The 20,516-nt window shown below is 40.9% G+C and overlaps 1 protein-coding gene and 2 non-coding genes across 3 annotated transcripts; all 3 read left to right on the top strand.

Annotated features, from left to right (window-relative positions):
* Window positions 1-765: 765 nt before the first annotated feature.
* On the top strand, window positions 766-17,338 carry LOC117371926 (ADP-ribosylation factor-binding protein GGA3-like). Its single transcript, XM_033967642.2, has 15 exons — window positions 766-905; window positions 3,790-3,874; window positions 5,376-5,451; window positions 7,480-7,578; window positions 8,925-9,048; window positions 9,277-9,377; window positions 9,451-9,531; window positions 9,658-9,789; window positions 9,934-10,126; window positions 10,772-11,067; window positions 11,144-11,217; window positions 13,532-13,656; window positions 14,667-14,836; window positions 15,296-15,406; window positions 16,123-17,338. Exons 1-15 carry the CDS (start codon window positions 863-865, stop codon window positions 16,231-16,233), a joined length of 1,821 nt encoding a protein of 606 aa, XP_033823533.1. The 5' UTR covers window positions 766-862; the 3' UTR covers window positions 16,234-17,338.
* Window positions 17,339-18,378: 1,040 nt separating this feature from the next.
* Window positions 18,379-18,460, top strand: trnal-uag (transfer RNA leucine (anticodon UAG)). The gene has a single exon. It is a non-coding gene; the product is annotated as a tRNA-Leu (tRNA).
* Window positions 18,461-19,068: 608 nt separating this feature from the next.
* On the top strand, window positions 19,069-19,140 carry trnag-ucc (transfer RNA glycine (anticodon UCC)). Its single transcript has one exon. It is a non-coding gene; the product is annotated as a tRNA-Gly (tRNA).
* The last annotated feature ends 1,376 nt before the right edge of the window (window positions 19,141-20,516 follow it).

A 20,516-nucleotide genomic window follows, 5' to 3' on the forward strand; every position in this document is an offset into this window, starting at 1 on the left:
GACAATTACAAGCAAATAACAATAAGAATTGTTCATTTTGTTCAGAAACAAAAAATCTCTGCATAAGGACATGTTCACAACATTCAAAGATTCTGCACATTTCACTGCTGTAGAACAGCACATCAAGGAAAACTTTTATCAAATACAATGCAAAGGGCCGTTACACTGATGGACTTAATGTGATGTGTGTGATGCATAAATGTGACGTCTGATCAGTTGCGGTTGGGGCAGGTGACCTGAGGTGACCTGAAGTGACCAAACACAACGTGAGAACAACACTTTGTCCTCTGTGACTCTCTTCTGACCCCCACGGGGAAAATGGTTAATGTTTATTCATTTACACTCAGGAGAAACAAAGCATATTAATATAATTTAATGTATTCTCAGTACCACAGCTGCTGCGCTACCAGTGTGAACAAAAACAAGCGCCGTCCTACAACTTAAAGGACACACGTGACATTTGGACAAACTGTGTCCAATGACAACTTTGAATTTACTGCCCAAAAATATAAAAAGTCATAAACTAAACACAGAAGAATTGAAAAAACAACTAATATATGTCCAAGATACGCATTTGCAGGTGTCTTTAAACTGTTTTCAAACTGTTTTCAAACTGTTTTCAAACCGCGTTAAGCAGCAGCGCTCTCACGTGACTCTCCTGGTGGAGGTGGAGGGGGAGGAGGAGGTGGTGGAGGAGGAGGAGGAGGGGTGCTGCTGACGGGTGGGGCGTGACTGTCACATGTCCCGGCGGCAGTTTGACACTTCTCCCCCCTGTCACTATCCTTGCCATTTCTCCTGTCACTGCCGCATCTCCCTCTGCGCCACTCGGGTCAAGACGCACGTTTGGGTCGAGTCTTTGGCGATGGCGAGCGCGCACAGTCCTGCTTCTCTGGAAACCCTGCTCAGTAAGTGCCCTACACTCACTTTAAACTTTCAGAAACAAAATATATAAGTGTTGAAAAAGTTTAGGAAATGGCAGGAGTAGCTTTGCGCATTTTAACTCGTTTCTTGTGACTTGCATTGCCTGGCGCACGTCCGTAATTGTGCAGATAAGTAGCAACAGGAAGTTATTGTGGGGCATCGGCTCGTGCTTTTCTTATCTTTTGTGCACATCTTTACATAAAACAAAACATTGAACAAAGTGTACGAGTGTTTACTTTGATTGATCAACGTGAATAAGGCGCAGTGTTTTGTTTTGGCGCAGCGTCACTGAGTCAACAGCTGATCTAGCGATGGACTTTTGAGTTTTTGGAAGTTTTATTCTGAAATCAGGTCCTCTAAAAACATTTCTGCAAGATCTTTTTTTTTTTTTTTTACATATACAATGGTATAAACAAGAACAGCAAGAGGTTTAAGCATTTCCGTTTCCATTCACAGAGCATGTGCAATAATATTATTAAACAAATGTAGACAAATAAATACAGTAATACATTTCATAATTCAAATTATATGCGTAGTGCTTTTGTTTTCAAGGCCTTTGGGTTTGTACAATAGTTTAGAGAATTCATATACCGGTAAGAGGACAAAAGGTATTGAAATAAAACAAATTTAGGTTTCTGGCTAGAAAATTTACAACAATTAAGATGATTTTTGTCTTGAATCTAATCCTAATCCTATCCATTTTAGATTTGTTGATTATTTTTTGCTGCAATATCTATTTCGAAAACACCAAAAAGTACATGCATTAAGTTGTAGGTTTGTATCAAGCTTTCTATTCACAAACAAAAGTATGTAATTCCAAAAGATTTGAGTTTACTTTCTGCAAGATCATAATTTGCACTCATTTAGTACTCTGAAGTAGACTTTAATTGAGTAACTTTTTAAAGCTGCAAACCATACTTGACTTCTGCTTGAGTAATCTGTTTGATAGTGTAACTGTAGTCTTACCTGATTAAAATATTAGGTTACGCCTTTGGATAAACTTGTAACTAAGGTAGGCTGATTAAATAATATGCAACATGTGGTATTTTCAAATTGTCTACTAGTGCTTGTGTCATTTCTTGGAGACTACTTTGTTCTTGTACTTGAGTATCATTTTTTCACCTCTGCCGATGGGTCATTTCTGAGTAACAGCCTCCACATTAGGTCTTTACACCAGTGGAATGCATCATGTGACTGATGTCTGATTAACCCTCTGACAAATGAGTCATTAAAGTGAAGTGACAGACAGACGGGGGTAGAGTAGATTACCCAAAACATGTACTCAAGAAAGAGTATTATAACTTCAAAGTAACATTACTCAAGTACAAGCCTGGCAGCATTTCTAGCCCTTCTAGTATTTTTAAAGTGCACAATGTCGTGTTTCTGGCCCACTGCCTGCTTGTTTCCATCCCTTGACTAGAATCTTCCACAGTTTGACTTCTCTATTTTGCATTTATTAAATTATTGGTGTTGATTCATCTACTTTAGTTTAGCTTAATGTCATACTGTGGAGTATTCTAGGCAAAGCAATCACATTTCCGTGGAGACGGTCAGGCGGTGGACCCCCCACCGGAACATTTGCATAGTGCTTTAAGTTGTGAGCAAATTTTTTGGAAGTACAGCTCAATAGTGTTTTAGTATTGATATAATAACCAAATGTGTTTTACAAGACCAAAATATGGCAAAAGGAATATTGTGTCTCTACTAAATATTATTTTGTATTAAATTATACAAAAACTTGCACAAATAATTGAGTTTAGTAGAGTAGAGATTATGGACATTTAGCTTATCTGAAAGACATTGCACTTAAACCCTTGTTTGTTTATACATAAAGTCTGTCAGAAATCGCACTATTGACCTGTAGACAGACTCATACATTTACTCAAGTAGCTTTTTAAAGAAATTCTACTTTCCAGCAGCATACTTTTACTCCTACTTGAGTAATATTTTTATTGAAGTAACAGTATTCTTACTTGAGTAAAACTTGTGGTTACTTTTCCCACTCGTGTGCGGTGTCCGAGCGACTCTGAGCTGCTCTGTCATATCGTGAATTTGTTATCACTAAAAATCACCATAGCAACAGCCAATAAAACAGAGCGACAGGGCAGAGTGACTGATACAGAGGCGCAAGATACAAACTCAGGAAACAGTGAAAATAATTTAAAGACGACTTTATGACTCATCTCTAGTAAAGTTGTGAAATGAAACTGCAGCATATCTTCCATATTATACATTCAAATTTGCCCTCCATTAATAATGACCCTCAGTCCATAAAACAGTGCTGTGAATCCAGTTTGAGGCATAGTTTAAAAAGTAAAAAGTAGAGCTTCACGCGTGTGTGTACATAAATCAGCAATAGTGACTCTACTTCCTGTGTTTATCTCCAGCCTTCTGTGCCTTAAAATCTGAACTACTGCACTACACTTCACTAATAATAATGACAGAGTTTTGACTTATATCTAAACTGGAAGTGCAATGCTCTGATCTTTGGAACACTTTAGCGTCTTGAAGGGAGTTGTTTTACTGTAGACAGGAAACAGCTGTTGCGAGCTTCACTCACAACTTTTAGCTTGTGACGTGTGTCCCTGCCATCTCTTACTGTAGTGTTTGTGCTCGGAGATTTAAACTCTCATCTGATTCTCTGTGTGTCTGCAGTCTACGCTTTTTGTGGCACCTTTAAAAATCCTTTAAGAATCCTGTTGTGACTGGTTTAAATATAAAAAATAAACAATATAGAGTTAAAGTATGGAATCGTTTTATCTTCTCACATGATCAGTGTAACATATATTATTGGCAAGAAGTTGTTGTTTTTTTTCTATAACCCTACTCAAGTTTAATTGACTAAATGTACCCGATGCCTGTGCACAGACCAGGCCACAGATCCACAGTACCCTGAGGACAGCTGGGAGACCGTCCAGGCCTTCTACCAGACGGTCAAGCAGCAGCCAGATGGGTAAGCACCACACTCACCACTACACTGGACTACACTGGACCACACTGGACTACACTGGACCACACTGGACTACACTGGACTACACTGGACCACACTGGACTACACTGGACCACACTGGACCACACTGGACCACACTGGACCATGCTGGACCACGCTGGACCACGCTGGACCACACTGGACTACACTGGACTACACTGGACTACACTGGACCACACTGTGTTGCACTGGGCCACACTGGACCACACTGGACTACACTGGACTGCACTGGACTGCACTGGACTGCACTGGACTACACTGGACTACACTGGACTACACTGGACCACACTGGACTACACTGGACTACACTGGACTACACTGGACCACACTGGACTACACTGGACCACACTGGACTACACTGGACCGCACTGGACTGCACTGGACTGCACTGGACTACACTGGACTACACTGGACTACACTGGACCACACTGGACTACACTGGACTACACTGGACCACACTGTGTTGCACTGGGCCACACTGGACCACACAAGACCACACAGACAGCTGTGACCTGTGCTCTGCCTTGCTGTGTGACTGTAGAATGTGTTTGGGCTGCACGATTTGTGAAAAATATCTAATTGAGGTTTTTCTGATTAACATTGTGATTGTGATTAGATTTGTGATTTGTGTTGTAATTATGTGATTCTGTTCAAGGTTCACATTTTAAACACAATCAAAACAATTGACAAAAAGACAGAAATCTGAACTGACGAACTAATGCAAGAATCACATTTCAGAGTATGTTTGTACAGATCTAAAGTACAGGGTTGGCAGTTTTTATGCAGAATAAGACGGGAGATTTTGTTGTTTGTGGAGAAAATTGTGGTACTTCAAAATTGTGGTAACTGCAGCCTTTGAGATTTGCTGTTCTTGTCCATTCGATTTCGATTTGATCATGATTCATTGTGCAGTGTGTGTGTAAGTGCTGCTGGTGGTTGGAGGGACCGATGACTCAGCTCAGCAGTCACACTTCGGTCAGTCTAGTCCAGGGCAGCTGTGGCTACTGAAGTATCTTACCCGCACCAAGTAGGAAGTGTTGGAAGTTTGCATGTTATAATATTGTTCCCTCATCAAAAACAAGCCTGAAGAGGTTTTAGATGTCATTCAGGCATGCTCTAGTAATCTATCGAGCTCTGTAAAATGTAAGATTGCAAGGCTGCACGTTGATTGTGTTGTGATAGCGCACTGAAGGGTGAGTGTCTTAGCACAGGGAGCAAAGGGAGGTGGGAGTCAGAGTGTCAAAAACAAAACTGAAACTAATTTAATACATTGTTTTGGGTGAATATATAATTTTCAAAACAGTAAAAGGTAACATGGTGATCTGAATATGTTATCCGTTGGCAGTTAACACCTCATAAAAGTGTAATACGCCCTCTGTAAATAAATACATCTAAAGTTAAAGGACTAAAATATTACTCTTGAAGTCTGCTCTCTACACATTGATGCAGTGTTATGTGTTTGCAGTCCACAGGTGGCGCTGCGGCTCCTGGCTCATAAGATCCAGTCCCCTCAGGAGCGAGAGGCCCTCAAGGCGCTCACGGTGAGTCTGTACTGCACGTAAACAATCAGGGCAGTGATGTATGTAGTGTAAAAGCAGTACTTTAAGTAATGAAAGTAATTATAAAACATGAATTACAAACTTGTAAGAAAGAGCCATGTGTGTAACTATATGACACTTTGGGGTGAGAACTGATTGGCTGTGCTTAACCTTTGTTTAAAAAAGCTGTTCTAAAGCTCTAATTTTGGTGAAGAAAATGTGCATGTGAAAACTAAAAATGTGCAAAAGGATTTGTGAGAGCTGGGACCAAGTCTGATAGAGTTAAAGTGGGACTAAACACCTAGGTCCACCCACAACCACATTTGAAATAGGCTCTTTTCCAAACCAGTTCCTCATTCCTTTTCCTCCCCAGTCTTGGTGAGGTTCCTTCATTAGAGCGCTCGGTGCAGAACAGACGTGCCTCTTTACCGTGAAAGCACGGCCCACAAATGTTGCCATTATCAAAGTTTCATATTAAATTAATCATTTTAATACCACATGGGCACTAGAGCAGTTTGTTTTGTTTCTGTGCAGAATACGCACATGACTGCATGGGTCTTTGACAGTTGGAAACTCATCAGAAAATACCTTACTTATGAAAGTAAGGTATTTTCCAGCACAATAACGGCACATTTCATCTCACAAGCAGTTGTTGCAGTTTTTCTTTCATTTAGTTTCCACTTGGCACTATTGATTCATGTTTACACATCTCAATAAATGTGCACATCTGCAGGCTGCTCTGTGGATCTATTCAATCATGTTTCACTGTCACAGAGAAAAGGGATGATACATGAGAGTTTAATATGTGTGTATTTTCACTTGTGCATAGAGGCTAGTACAGGGGTGTCAAACTCATTTTCACAAAGGGCCACATCAGCAAAATGGTTGTTCTCAAAGGGCCAGATGTAACTAACTGTAAGATAAATGTCACTAAATGTAACCAAACTTAATGTAATTTTTTTTTTATCTTGTTAATTAACCGTTTCTATATTTATCGCTTATTCAAGTTTCAAATATTGCATATGGATTTGCATAGAGATGAAAAAAATGTCTGTTTAACTCTGTATCTAATGATAAACTGACATTTTAACACAGTCATACCTTTTAATTTCCTTTGTCGTGGGCCACATAAAATGACGTGGAGGGCCGCATTTGGCCCACGGGCCTTGAGTTTGACACATGTGGGCTAGTACAAAATAATGTGAGTCAAACATTTGCAGTAAGGAGTTTTCAAGCACCAGTAAAAACCTGTCTGATGTCAATGCGGTTTTCCCTTTCACCTGAAAAAGTCTGCGATTAAATATATCAATTAAGACTTTCACTCTTCTTAATAAATGTGGTGTGTTTTGCATGTCGGACTGCTCCCTACTGTTACACACACCTGTTAAGTCGACTCCCTGTGAAGGAGCTGATAAGCCACTTCTTCTCACTGTTCGTCCGTTTTTTAACAGCACTTGATGTGGCAGCTCCTTCGCTGGAACACGCAAAATGAGGATTAGTGCGTACGAAAAGGAAGGAGGAGGTGGTTTGGAAAGGGCCATAGAGCTGCTACGCTGGGCAGTACCTGGAGGAAATTTACCAATTTTGAATAAAGTTGCCAAAAAATGGTTAGATAGAGTAAATAATGCTTTAAAACACCATATATACAGTTTATTAGCAAGAAAGGGAATACTGTTTAGTTCCACTTTAATACAAATTTGAACCTTAACCAGTACCGTGTCTCCTCATCTGTGCTGACCTCAGTAGTGAGAGCAGAGCTGTGAAACTGTTATTCATGTGTAAGTGTGACTGGTTCTCATAAGACTCTTGTGAATGAAGCAGTGTGTCCCCATCTTCTGTGCTCATTGTTTCTGATGGAGCGTGTCCAATCAGGCAAGCTCCTATGCTCATGTGACTTTACATTCTATTAGATATGTCATTTTTCCATTTATATTTATACACTTTATTTGCTCTTTGGTCTCATGAAGATGTTTTAAATGTGCTTTATAAATAAAATAAACATTGACCCAGGTCTTCTGCGTGTTTGTGCAGGTCCTGGAGGCGTGCATGAACGAATGTGGCCAGAAGTTCCACAATGAGGTGGCCAAGTTCAGGTTCCTCAACGAGCTCATCAAAGTGCTCTCTCCAAAGGTACTGGAGATACAGCCTCTGAAGAGACATTTCAAGTGGGACTAAACACCTACTCTCCACCGACAAACACATTTTAAATAGAGCTGCTACACTAGGTAGTACTTGGAGGACTAAAGGGGAGAGTGAAGGGAAGGAGGGGTGGGGTCTCTTGGTATAAGGAACTGTGTGATTGGTCTAATAATCAGAAAGACCTGTAATCAAGTCAGTCTTGTGTGATGTCACATAGTGCTTACAATTGCAATGGCCACTGGAGGCAGTACACTTACAATATTTCATCAGGCAGTGAATGCAGTGTGGCAATGCCTATTCACTTTTAATGCACCCTTAAAAAAAAAAAAAGTATGTGCAGTTTTTACACTTGCGTGGGGTGAAATATGCATGCAGTGTGTCCTGGGCCTAAGCCTGTCCTTGAACCTGGACTGGACCAGGCTAAGATTCCTGCATCAGTTTCCATAGTGGCTGATCCAAAGTCTGGGTGAGCCTCAGCCTGGTTTATGAAACTGAAATGACAACAAATATGTCGGATATATAGCCAAAAAAGCCTGAGTTGTGCAGTAAAGCAGCATTATGAAACATCCCCCTGGTTAGAACTAACACTCTCTGTTACATAATCGTGTTTCCTCCACTGGCTGTGGACCACTGCCCCAGAAAAGGAGCCTACAGCCTCTCTGTGACTGTGTAACTCTAACCACTGCGTTTCTTACACTTCCTCTGGCTGCAACTAACACACACGCTTTTGTAAGCTTATGCACTGAAGAAACTGCCCCACAGCCGATGTCACTAGTTCAGTGATTTGCATCAGAGAGATGGTTTGATTCATGCTTTACTAAAGAGGAGTTATTGTGCAAAATTTGTAGCTTTCTACCGTGTTATAGCGTTGTTCCCTCATCAAAAACAGGCCTGAAATGGTTTTAGATGTCATCCATGTATGTCTGAGTAATTTAGCGATCTCTCCCGGGCACTATCTGAACCCTTACGGTTAGCAGTACATTCCTATCCAAAGCTCAGCTCACAAGCCTTTTTCACCCATACTCCCATACAGCACAGTTTCTCCCACAATTTTCCTTAAATACACACAAGTAGGATCTAAAATAACACACTACAACTTCACAAACCTGATGCTTGTACTAAAAAGCTGGCAGAACCTATCCTGGATACATTTCCCTTACCAGGATTGACCCAGATATGAGTGTTTCTGGAAGCTAATGCTATAGATGTCTCTGCTAAATGTGTCTCTGCTAAATGAGTTATGTTTTAATAATAAATACCCCACAAATGTGTAATACTCACTCTTTAAGTCCAGGGCCGTACTGTATATGTGTGAATATGTATCTATTTATGTGCAGTACTTCGGCGCGTGGAGCCCGGAGAGGGTGAAGGAACGCCTGGTGGAGGTGCTGTACGGATGGACCCTGTGGCTCCGAGACCAGCCCAAGATCCAAGAAGCCTACAACATGCTAAAGAAACAGGGTAGGCCTCGGACGGTCTGATAAGAGCCTAGTGTGAAGAACAGAGTCAGAAGTTTGAGGCAGAAGTTTGGACACAGTTTTTAAATTTTGTTATATACATTGTAGATTCTCACTGAAGCATTAAAAAAATGAATGGCACATATGGAATGTAGTAAACAAAAATTAACTAAAAAAAAAAAGCCACCCAAGTACATCTTCATCTGCAATGCACCTCGCTGTTGTCACACAGATATAGTGAAGAAAGACCCCAAGCTGTCCAGCACCCTGATCATGCCCCCCGCCCCCAACAGAAGCTCCACCTCCATATTCGAGCAGGACGACACCACCAAGGTAACGGCTCTGTTCTGTTAGGATTTGTCCCTTACACATGAGATGAACATACTAACAGTGTTTTTGGCTGCAGCTGCTGGACAGATTGTTGAAGAGTGGCCGACCTGAGGATCTGGAAACTGCAAACCGACTCATCAAGAGCGCCATGCAAGCTGTGAGTGTGTACAGTCACCACTAAACTAAGCATGTCCAGAAAGAAATAGGTTATTTCTCTATGAAGACAATAAAACACATCTTACACTCTACTAAAAATCTACTGTATTTTTATGTTTGTGCGCAGGAGCAGGAGCGAGCAGCCAGGGTGCAGAGAAGGGAGGACCTTCTGAAGGAGGCCCATGACAGTAGCAGACAACTCCAGGAGATGTTAGAGACCCAGAAGACACCCACCCAGAAGTCGAGTGAGAACATCCAGGTACTACCATTGCATCAAATGTTTCCAAAGTGTTTTGTGGTGTCAATTTAAACACTGAAACACTGACTTTAAAAACCCAGATGAGGTGCAAACATCATACCAGGATTTAAAGTGTGACTCTCTGCATGCGTTTACTCTGTACAGGGCCTGTTTGAGCGCTGTGATAGGCTCCGCCCCACTCTGTTCCGATTAGCAAGTGAGACGACGGAGGACGACATGGCTCTGTCTCAGGTCCTAGAGGCTAACGACGAGCTAACACTAGCCCTAAAGGCTTACAGAGCCCACATGAGCACACAGAGTGAAGCAGCAGAGAGGAAGGCTGTGGAACGGAGCCCAGGTCAGACTCCCCACTGGTGAACAGGGCATGCAAACAAGCTCAAGTTAACCATGAACCATAAAGACTATTCCATTTCCTCCTGCTCCTGCCAGTTGTAGCCCGGTACTGTTGCCCCTCAGCCAATCACCTCTCTTTTCATACTAGGCTCCATCCCAGTTCTGTTTTATCTGGGAATCATCTGAGATTCATAGATCCATACTCCCCATCCTTCCCACATATCTGACATCTCTACCTGCTGGTGTCTAAGACCTAAAGAGTTCATTTAATACATTTTAATCGTGTTAGCAGTACGATCCTGTCAGGCTCAGCTAAATGGCTTATGTCACTCATGCTCCCACATGACAATTTTCCATAAATTTACAAATCATGATTCAAAACAATACATCACGACTTCACAAACCTGATGTGATGTGCAGTTGTTTCATTAGCGGGATGCATGCTGATTGTGTTGTGAGGGGAATTGAGGGGGAATTCGGAGCGTCAAAAACTAAACTGAAATCGATTACACATTTTAATACATTGTTTGTGGCAAATATAGCATTTTCAAAACAATAAAAGGTAACATGGAGCTCTAAATATGTTGTGTATTAACAGTTAATAACCCATAGAAGTGTAATATGTCCTCTCTTTTGTGTTGGTTTCCAGTGTCCAGCCCCAGAGAAGTGAAGTCTTACCACCTGATAGACTTTTCCTCTCTGGACCCTGAGCTCAGGACCCACTCACCTGTGCAGGGGGAGGAGCCACACTGCTCCCCTGTGCAGGGGGAGGGGCCACACCGCTCACCTGTGCAAGGAGAAGGGCCACACTGCTCACCTGTGCAGGATGAGGGGCCTCATCACTCACCTGTGCAGGGGGAGGGGCCAGGGCAGGTCAGAGGTCGCACAGAGGTCACAACAGATTGTCCCTCACAGAAAAAATCTTACCTGGAGGAGCTGATCCAGGTGAGATTTAGAGGTTATAGGTTATAGCGTAAAAATGAACTGTCCTGAAGTGAGTGTAACTTGTTGTTGTTGACAGCTGGATGAAGAAGTCTTTGGTCCTGACGAGGGGAGGTGCCAGAGTGAGCCTATCACCAACGGGACTCACCACTGGTAACTAGGCAACCACAAGCATATAGTACATTTGGTTAGAAGTTTCAATTTGATTTGATTTGTATCTTTAAACTAAATTTCTGTCTTCAAACTAACTTGGAGAGGCATTCAGCTGCTTGTTTGGCGCATGCTCCGCTACGACAGCACTACCTGAGCACCGTCTGACTTGTTTGTTTGTTTCTGTTGGTGTTTGGGGGTTTTTCTATGTCGAGATGCACTCAGGTGAAAAGATGATCCTCCCGGGAAAGGCCGTAATAATCACCATTTTGTTATGTATTTAAAAACTTATGGGCAGTTGACAGAATTTTCTTTTGCAATGGAACCTACCTGGACAGTTGAAGGATGACACAGATATCTTTATTCACAAAAGTGTCATTATATGTATGGGGTGACTGTGGCTTAGTTGGTAGAGTGGTTGTCCTTACCATTTACCATGCTGGTTACTTTTACTAGCAAATATAGCAAATATAAATGTGCGCTAATGCAAAAGAAACTAGACATGCATGAACATCTCCTAGTCCCCTGTTTACAGCTAGTCAGCTTCTTGGTCGGACTGGTTCTATGGAAAAACAAGACCAAAACTATATCCAAGTGCGTATTCGGACCAGTCTGAGCATGTAAAGTAGTGGCTGACAGGGAAATTGCTCTGAAAGAGAGATGAGTTGTAAATAATTTTATTTTAGATAATATTTTTCACAACCATTCAAACAATGGGAAACATGGTCTAATGGCATCTCCACACTCAGGCTCATTGCGATTTTACACAAATAACAAGTGAACAGAGCTCTTTGTGCTCATGTGATCTGTATTCTTTGACTTCACCATCAGCTGAATATAATGTGACACTAGAGGTGACAAGACACATTATACAGTATATACACAATATACAATTATGTCAGTGATTCTCACACTCTTCACACCAAGTACCACCAGATCCAAACCACATCTAAAACAGGACTATAGCAGGTCTAAACCAAGACTAAACCAAGTATTAAAGTTTACACAGACTAACCCAAATGTCACCCAGTGTACCTTACCTGTGTAATATACAGTGTTGGAAAGTAACTGAATACATGTACCAAGGATACATATTCAGAATACTAATTTTGAGAAACTATTCTGGTACAGTTACTTTTTCATTTGGTGGTATTCAGATTACAGTTTCCTAAAATCAGAAGAATACATTGCAGTACTTGATCGCACATTTAGGCTTCCAACATCACATAATTATTGAGAAAAATATAAAGCCCAGCTCTTGTGATGAGGCTGGTATGTTTTTCAATGCATAACAAATGGTGAAATGAACATAAAGCTGTTTTTAATCCTGTGTTTTGTGTCATTACACTAATTTAAATGTAATTCGATTTAAAAGTATTCCAAGTATTGAGAATACAGTACACTAACTGGACCATGTATTTTACAAAAACAATACAAAATACTTTTTAATGCAGATATTTGGTATTCTGTAACTAAAGACATTTTCAAAGTATTCTTCAATCACTGGTGATGTATGGTGCCACATGTTTCAGCCAAAAAAAATGTCTACAAGTGGGCTAAATTGTTTAAAGAAGGACGGAGCAGTGTTGAGGATGAAGGCAGGCCTGGGAGGCCTACAGAAGTGAGGTCTCCTGAGGTGATCGAACCATATACAGTTGACATTCTCCTATGAATTTCAACGGGTTTGTACCCTTCACCAACCAAAAACTTGATAACTGACCGCTGTTCAATCCTAGAGCATGCTTCTTGGTTGGCCATCTTTTTTTAATTGCCAAAACTCTCAAAGTTTTTTGTTTTTTTTTTAATCTGCAAAAGAAATTAAATCCATGTGAAAAACAAGTCAAACAAACAAACAAACAAAAAAGTAAGCTTCTAACTGTATTAGAAGTCCTTATACCCAAAAAATTACCTTATTTATTGAATTATCCTCGTATTTATTTATTTATTGATTAGATTTCTAACTATTGGTGCACAGTTCTATTCTATGTTAGAAAACTATATACAATAATTTTTTTTTGCAACCACCTAAACCGCATTCAGCGCAGTCAAAGTGACAGCACTGCGCCCTCTTGTGGGTTTATGTAGCAAACAGCTCCTACAGTCAGGTGGTCACGTCCCAAGACTTCCTAGATGTTTTTCGTCTTATTCATGATGACGTTTCTTTAGTGAGTGCCTTCAGGGTCCTGGGAAAACTGTATAAAAACATTATACAAACATATCCAAATGACTGTACAAACAGGCTTTAGACTGATGAATGATGCTACTGCACGTCTCGGTAAAATGCCCCTTCTCCCCTGCCCCCCTCTGCCCTCCTTAGGTCACAGTCCCACGGTCGGCCCTATCTGGATTCCTCCATGTCCCTCAAGAAGAGCTCATCTCCAGTGAGGACAGAGGAACCTTCACTTCAGAACGTCTTTGTGCCCGTCCACTCCATCCGAGCCAGTGCGTACCACACAGAGGCATGTTCTGATGGTCTGTAACAGAAGTGTACAGAGCATCAGAACTGTATACAGCTCTGTATACCGCTCTGTATACCGCTCTGTATACCGCTCTTTTTACCGCTCTGTATACCGCTCTGTATACTGCTCTGTATACTCATGATTCACATGATTAAGTATGAGTCATTTTGGTTTATTCACTATATACTGCTCTGAATTGATTAATTTGGAAATAGTTGTGTTACCTATTTTTAACCCTTTGTGGTAGGTGGAAACGGATATTTCTGAGCACTAAGGCCTCAAAAGTAGGGCAATACAGGATTACTCAAACATGCATGAATCACTCTGAGTACAACTCAGAGTAAGATGATGAGGAGGGAACACTGTTATAGCACGGCTCATAAAAGCTGATTTTGTATTATATGATTCCTTTAAGTCAGGGGTGTTTAAAGTGAGGCCTGCGTGCCAAACTTGGCCCTCCAGGGAGTCTAATGTAGCCTGCAAAAGGATGCTGAGATGTGTAAGAAGTAGATGTTTAGATTTTACACTGAAAAGAGTGTCAGGAGAAGTAGTGGATCAGCGAGCAGTCACCAGCAGATTGGCAGCCTCGCTTTCTGCCCCAGTGCGGCTGTGACTACAATAGTCCTACATACATAGACCTACATAGACTACACCGAGTGTGTAGTGAATGAATAATGCACTGTGGAGCATTTTTGAGTGTCCAAAGACCTCTATATAAAGCAATGCAAGTTTATTTGTATGACACAAATCATACACAAAGTGAAAGTAAATGCAGTGGATTATTATTAGAAAATGCAATGAATTATTATTAGTTATGAATACCTTTACTGACAAACAATGACAGGGTTGGCCCTCGCTAAAGAGGACATTCCAGTGTTGAAACATTAAAGTACAAGAGCAGCAACAGAGTAAAGAGCATCAAAAATGTGTCATAAATGTAATGATTTGAAATACACTTTGAATACAGTGGAGCCAATTTGCTGTTGTGCGTAGGTCATGTGGAGCCTATCACTGTGCTGGATCAGGCCGGGGTACACGTGTCCCTCCACTTCTCCAGAGAACCCCCAGTGGGACGCCCCACTGTAGCTGTGCTGGTTCTGTCTACTGTCAACACCTCTGCTCTCAGGGTCACGGGCTTCTCCTTCCAGGCTGCTGTCCCAAAGGTGAAGACAATCAGACACGCTCAGACATGCATATATAAATATACAGATATAAGCACTCTGATACATGTGAGTGACATCAGAGCCTGCTTTAAACATACTGACCTTAGCCTAGCCTAATATAACTGTGGTGTGAGTGTTGGTTGTGGTGGGAAGGGTCCATCACTTTGCACCAGGGCAGTTTTGGCTACAATAGAAACTTACCACCACCAAGTGTAGAGTGCATGAATAATGACAGTGCAAAGGGCCTGTGTAAGGCATTGCTGTTATTTCCCAAACTCAAGTATTGGCATTGAATTGGGGCTGTCCATGTGCAGTTTACAGATTCTCCACTGAAAGCTAACTCACCTGTCATAGAGATGGTGCTTCCAAATGTACAATCACTAGGACTATAACTATATTTTTGTGTAATAGTTTTATGGTTCTATCCTTTTTGGTCATATATGCTATTTGTGTCCCCAGAGCATGTGTGTAAAGCTGCAGTCTGCTTCTGGCTCGGAGCTGCCCCCCTACAGCCCTCTGCTGCCCCCTGCTGCTCTCTCCCAGGTCCTGCTGCTGGACAACCCACAACAGGTGAGACGTGAGACATTCTAACAGAGCTCAGTGATTGCACTGTGCTGTGGTGGAGGACATCTGTAGTTCTAGTGTAAAATAAGTGCCTTAATGAGCTAAAATGACTTGTTTAATCTAAGTTATAGAATATGTTGTCTGGTGATATTCTCCAAGAAATCAGAAATGTGCTTAAATGGGCCTTTAAAAGTCGGCCTAGGGAATCTATTGTAGGATTAAGCACAAAATACAGAAACACAATTTTAAAGATGACACTTTATTTACTTTTGAATAAGCTTTTTTGCATATTTGACAGTTTTCTTCTTTTGGGCAATCATTGGTAAATATACCATTCAGTAATAGTCACATACTATAATAAAGGAACTGTATACAAGAGTTTGATCTTAAATTCCATAAAAAAGTTTCAATACTGAAATCGAGTTCGAACCTAAACTCTTTGATCTGAATGGTCACTTCCTAAACCCTAGCATCTGCAGCCAATCATGAATGAGTGCTAGTGCAGCCTCTGCAGCTTAGTGAATTCTGCAGGTTCTGAGCTTTCACATGAGGCTTGTCCATACACTGAGAATGAGAAAAACTGGTATGTGTCTTCTATCTGCAGGTTAGGGCTCTGGCAACACAGGTTCAGTCATGATTGTAGTAACATGATTGTAGTAAAACAGTTAGAACACTGGCTTCATACTGTTCCTTTAATAATATTTTCTTCTTGTCTCTGTCAGAAAGCGGTGCGTCTATGGTACAAGTTGACTCTGACTCATGGAGAGCAGCAGGTGAACGAGAGCGGGGAGATCAGCGCCTTTCCCGAGTGGAGCCGTATGATTGGTCAATGAGCCTGTCAATCAAACAGTCACACATTTTACATGTTTTACATCCATACAGGGCCCTCCGCTCATACTGGGACTTCTGACCAGCACTGAAGCACAAAATGTGGGGCCCTGGGGACAAATGTTGTTGGGGACAGAACTTATAGATCCTCTTCTCCCCGAGTCTAAACACACCTGCTCTGGACCAAAGGAAGCAGATCAACATGGGTACATTTACATTCCAGTAAAAATCAGATAGATGAACTAGAATAATCAGATTACCAATGATTAGATCAGATTTTTAGTGTGTGTTCACAGCACAAGAGAAATGTGATCATCAAAAACACTTGGTGACATGAGCAGAGGTGGTAGAGTAGCCAAAGACTGTTCTCAAGTAAGAGTGAAAAGTATTTGGGAAAACTACTACTCAAGTAAGAGTAACTGTCAGCATGTAACATTTGATTTATAATGTAAAGTGAATGTAATTGGATGGACAAAACAGGAAATAATACAAACTAAATCATATCTGAAGGAGCGCTGCAAGAAAGAATGTTCAAATGATTTCATATTGTCAAGATAAAGGTTTTGTCACTCATGGAATTACTCGCAGTGGGAAGAGGAACCAAAACTTTGACTCAAGTAAGAGTACTATTAAAGTTACTCAAGTAAATGTAACTGAGTACTACACACATCTGGACATGTGTCAGTTAATCAGTGGATTTGTAGAGTAAACATTCTCTCTTCTGTCATTTTTGTCTCTCATTAGTTTGTCCTTTAGTTTGCATACTTTTCTTTGAACAGGTGTGAACAATTTAAAGAAATGAGATTACTCACATCAGACGGAGCCGTTTACATGATATAAGAATAATGTGATATCTCCAGAAATCAGATCATGACCAGATTTGGATGTGCATGTAAACATAGGCAGTATTAGTCAAAGGCTCTATATGCTCTTGAAATGGTTGTGCCTTCCCAAACCCAAAGTGCCTTGTTGTGACATAATACTCATGTTTTTATGATATTTATTTTTAAGTTAATGTTCCTTTGTCTTTTCTACACCTTTTTACATTTACTTTTATGAGCTGTCATCTGAGCCACTGAGCAAAGAAGAAATAAACTTGCTAAAAATGAATCCTGCCTTTTTGTTTGGGTTCATGTTGGATTGCCTTGTGCTTTTCTTCATAAATTCTAAAATGTAGCTTCACCTTCCTCACTGTGGGAAAAAATGGAGAATCAAAGGAACCATAGTCTATGAAGGGAACGCACACAATGTTCAGCTTTCATACCTGATACTTTCGACTGCTCACGTGCAGTTTTCCTCAGAGAGGTCAGCTGGTTTACACAAGTTTTAGTTCTGTCTTGTTTTATTTATTTCATTTCATTCATAAAATATAAAAAGGCATTGTGTTGTAAAGTTAAACATACAACACATTTTCCAGCCAATACTTGAACACTGATGGTTACTTTAAAAAGAAAAAAATCAATACATTTCATTCATACATGAATCCATTGCACAGATATTTACTTTTATGTATACTAACTTAATGAGCAGGGGTTTTTTTTTATGTATTTCTTAAATGTCATTATTCTCAATTCTTTCAAATTACATAAATGAACTCCTTTCAGTGCAGAGCTTCATTCGATAATCTTGGCTCTGAATGTGAGTTTTTTTAGTCCGTTCATTTTAGATTATAGTGACTTGTTCTTATCTCAAATGGTCTTTGAATGTTTACAGGTCTTTGATACGTGGCCACACTGTAAATTCAATGTGACATTGCTGTGTGAAAAAAACACACTACCACATAACTCCGATGTCACTGTCAGATCACTGAGTCACGTCTCTGTGTGATCTCACTGTAACATCTGTCACACTGCCAAGATTTGAATCTTTCCAGCAACAGCTTCTCCAGCTAAGTTGGAGAACTTGGCACAAGTAATTTTATCAAAGAGCTATTGCTTTCATCAGTTTCCTTTGACAGTGTACCTTTTTGAACTGCATGCATGAGAGTTGTTGTGGCCGGACGTGTGCCCAGACTTAGTGGAACAAAGTTGGTGACTTTATTTTCCTCATGGCTGACTCAAGTGCTCTAAGCAAAGCATGTAACTGACACTGTCAAGACATTTTGGTGGATGGGTGTCTGCTCAGTTTGGTCATCTCCATTTTCATATCCAGGTAGTGTGGCCGAGTGGTCTAAGGCGCTGGATTTAGGCTCCAGTCTCTCTGGAGGCGTGGGTTCAAATCCCACCACTGCCATAGAAAGCTTGTTTTTTTTATGACTCATTGAAACTATTTCTTTCCACAGAAGCCAAGACCATTGAGCTACGTCCCCTATGCATTTTAGAAATTACAAAAACAACTTGGTTAACTGATTGGAAACACGGCCAAAAAGATTTTCTGGAATTAAATCAGCACATCTTTGCTTCTTTCCAAGCTATTTGAGGAGACCGTGGTGTCAGTGTGAATGCTTTGTGACATCGTGGCAGTGATTTCACTGCCAACATCTTTAACAACACATTCATCATATCCCATATCATCTAACAGTTAGGATTCCTCACTTTACTGTGTGATTTGAAACCCAGCTTGCGATGCTGACATAGTGTTTAGCATAGCTGCCTTCCAAGCAATTGACCCAGGTTGGATTCCTGACCATTGCAGGCTCTGGTTGTGTCTAATTGTGCGTTCAAAGTTTTTGGAGTACTTATGTGTGGCATTTATTTATTCCAGACTATAACTCTCTCTCTGTGATGTCACTGTAACATGATTAGTAAATCAGACAATAGGTTAAACAACACATTCATCATATCCCATATGATCAAATGGTTAGGATTCCTGGCTATCCTGTGTGATTTCTAACCTAGCTTGCGATGGTGGTATAGTGGTAAGCATAGCTGCCTTCCAAGCAGTTGACCTGGGTTCGATTCCTGGCCATCGCAGTGTAGACTTTTGTCTAATGGTACTGTCAGTGTGTTTCAAGTACGTGTGTGTGTCATTCATTCCTTCCATGCACTCTACCACTGAGCTACATTCATCTATTGTTTCTAGACATGATTACAACAAAAATCAACAAATCCATGTTTCTGAAACCCCAATGGTTTTCAAATTCATCGCTTTAACCTTTCGGCCACAACACCAGATTAGCACTTTGCTTGTCCAGGAAGTCCAAACTTGCTTAACTTGTAAGCAGATCTCAGACATCAATACTTTCTCTTAAGACCCTTGGCAAACTTCCCATACCGGGAGTTGAACCCGGGGTACCTGGGTGAAAACCAGAAATCATGCAGAGTTTCAGTGTTTGGTGGATGGCTGTCTGCCCAGTTTGGTCTTCTTTTTTCTCATATCCAGGTAGTGTGGCCGAGTGGTCTAAGGCACTGGAGTGAGTTTTCAGGGCTTAAGGAACAGTTACAGAGCAATTTAGCAGTGGTGGGACCCAAACCTACACCTTTGCGGAGACTGAAACCTTAATCCAACTCCTTGGAATACGTGGCCACACTGTAAATTCACTGTGACATCGCTATGGGGTCACTTTATGAGGTCTGTGAGGTTACTGCGATATTGGCATTTTGCTTTGTTTACTGACTATCCTTCCATTGGTTTTACTGCTAGACATAACCGCAACTAGCCAATCATTTTTTTTATGAAAGACCAAACAGAGATCACCACAATTTTCCTCAATGTAGTGCACAACATCACTGTACTTGATTAGTAAATCAGCCAATAGGTTAAACCACACATTCATCATATCCCATATGATCTAATAGTTAGGATTCCTGTGTAATTTCACGCTTAGCTTGCAATGGTGGTATAGTGGTTAGCATAACTGCCTTCCAAGCAGTTGACCTGGGTTCCCTTCCTGGCCATCGCAGTGAAAGGTTTTGTCTCATGGTAGTCAGTGTGTTTCCAGTACGTGTGTGTGGCATTCTCCTTCTAAACCATAGCTCTCCAAGGTAAATTTGCAGCTCAGTAATGTAAGGTGCTGGGTTTAGGCTCTGTTCTCTCTGGAGGCATGGGTTCTAATCCAATCACTGCTGTAAAGATTTTCTTTCATTGCTTTCATTAAAATTATTATAATGTGAGATTAAGCTATCAAAACTATGCCCTTGGAGACGCTGAGGATTGATTAGAGCACCTCATACATGCAAAACATGCAATCTACCACTGAGCTAAATTCACCTTTTGTTTCTAGACATGATTACAACAAAATCAACAAATCCATGTTTCTGAAACCCTGATGGATTTCAAATTCATCGCCTTAACCTTTCGGCCACAACACCAGATTAGCACTTTCATAAAAATGTTTATCCTTTAAACA

The sequence above is a fragment of the Periophthalmus magnuspinnatus genome, chromosome 1, assembly GCF_009829125.3.
Source record: "Periophthalmus magnuspinnatus isolate fPerMag1 chromosome 1, fPerMag1.2.pri, whole genome shotgun sequence".
NCBI lineage: Eukaryota > Metazoa > Chordata > Actinopteri > Gobiiformes > Gobiidae > Periophthalmus > Periophthalmus magnuspinnatus.

Coding starts and splice junctions, on each gene's coding strand:
- LOC117371926 (XM_033967642.2), top strand. CDS start 863: ATGGCGAGCGCGCACAGTCCTGCTTCTCTGGAAACCCTGCTCA. Junction 5,452..7,479: donor AGGCCCTCAAGGCGCTCACG/GTGAGTCTGTAC, acceptor GTGTTTGTGCAG/GTCCTGGAGGCGTGCATGAA. Junction 11,068..11,143: donor ACCTGGAGGAGCTGATCCAG/GTGAGATTTAGA, acceptor TGTTGTTGACAG/CTGGATGAAGAAGTCTTTGG.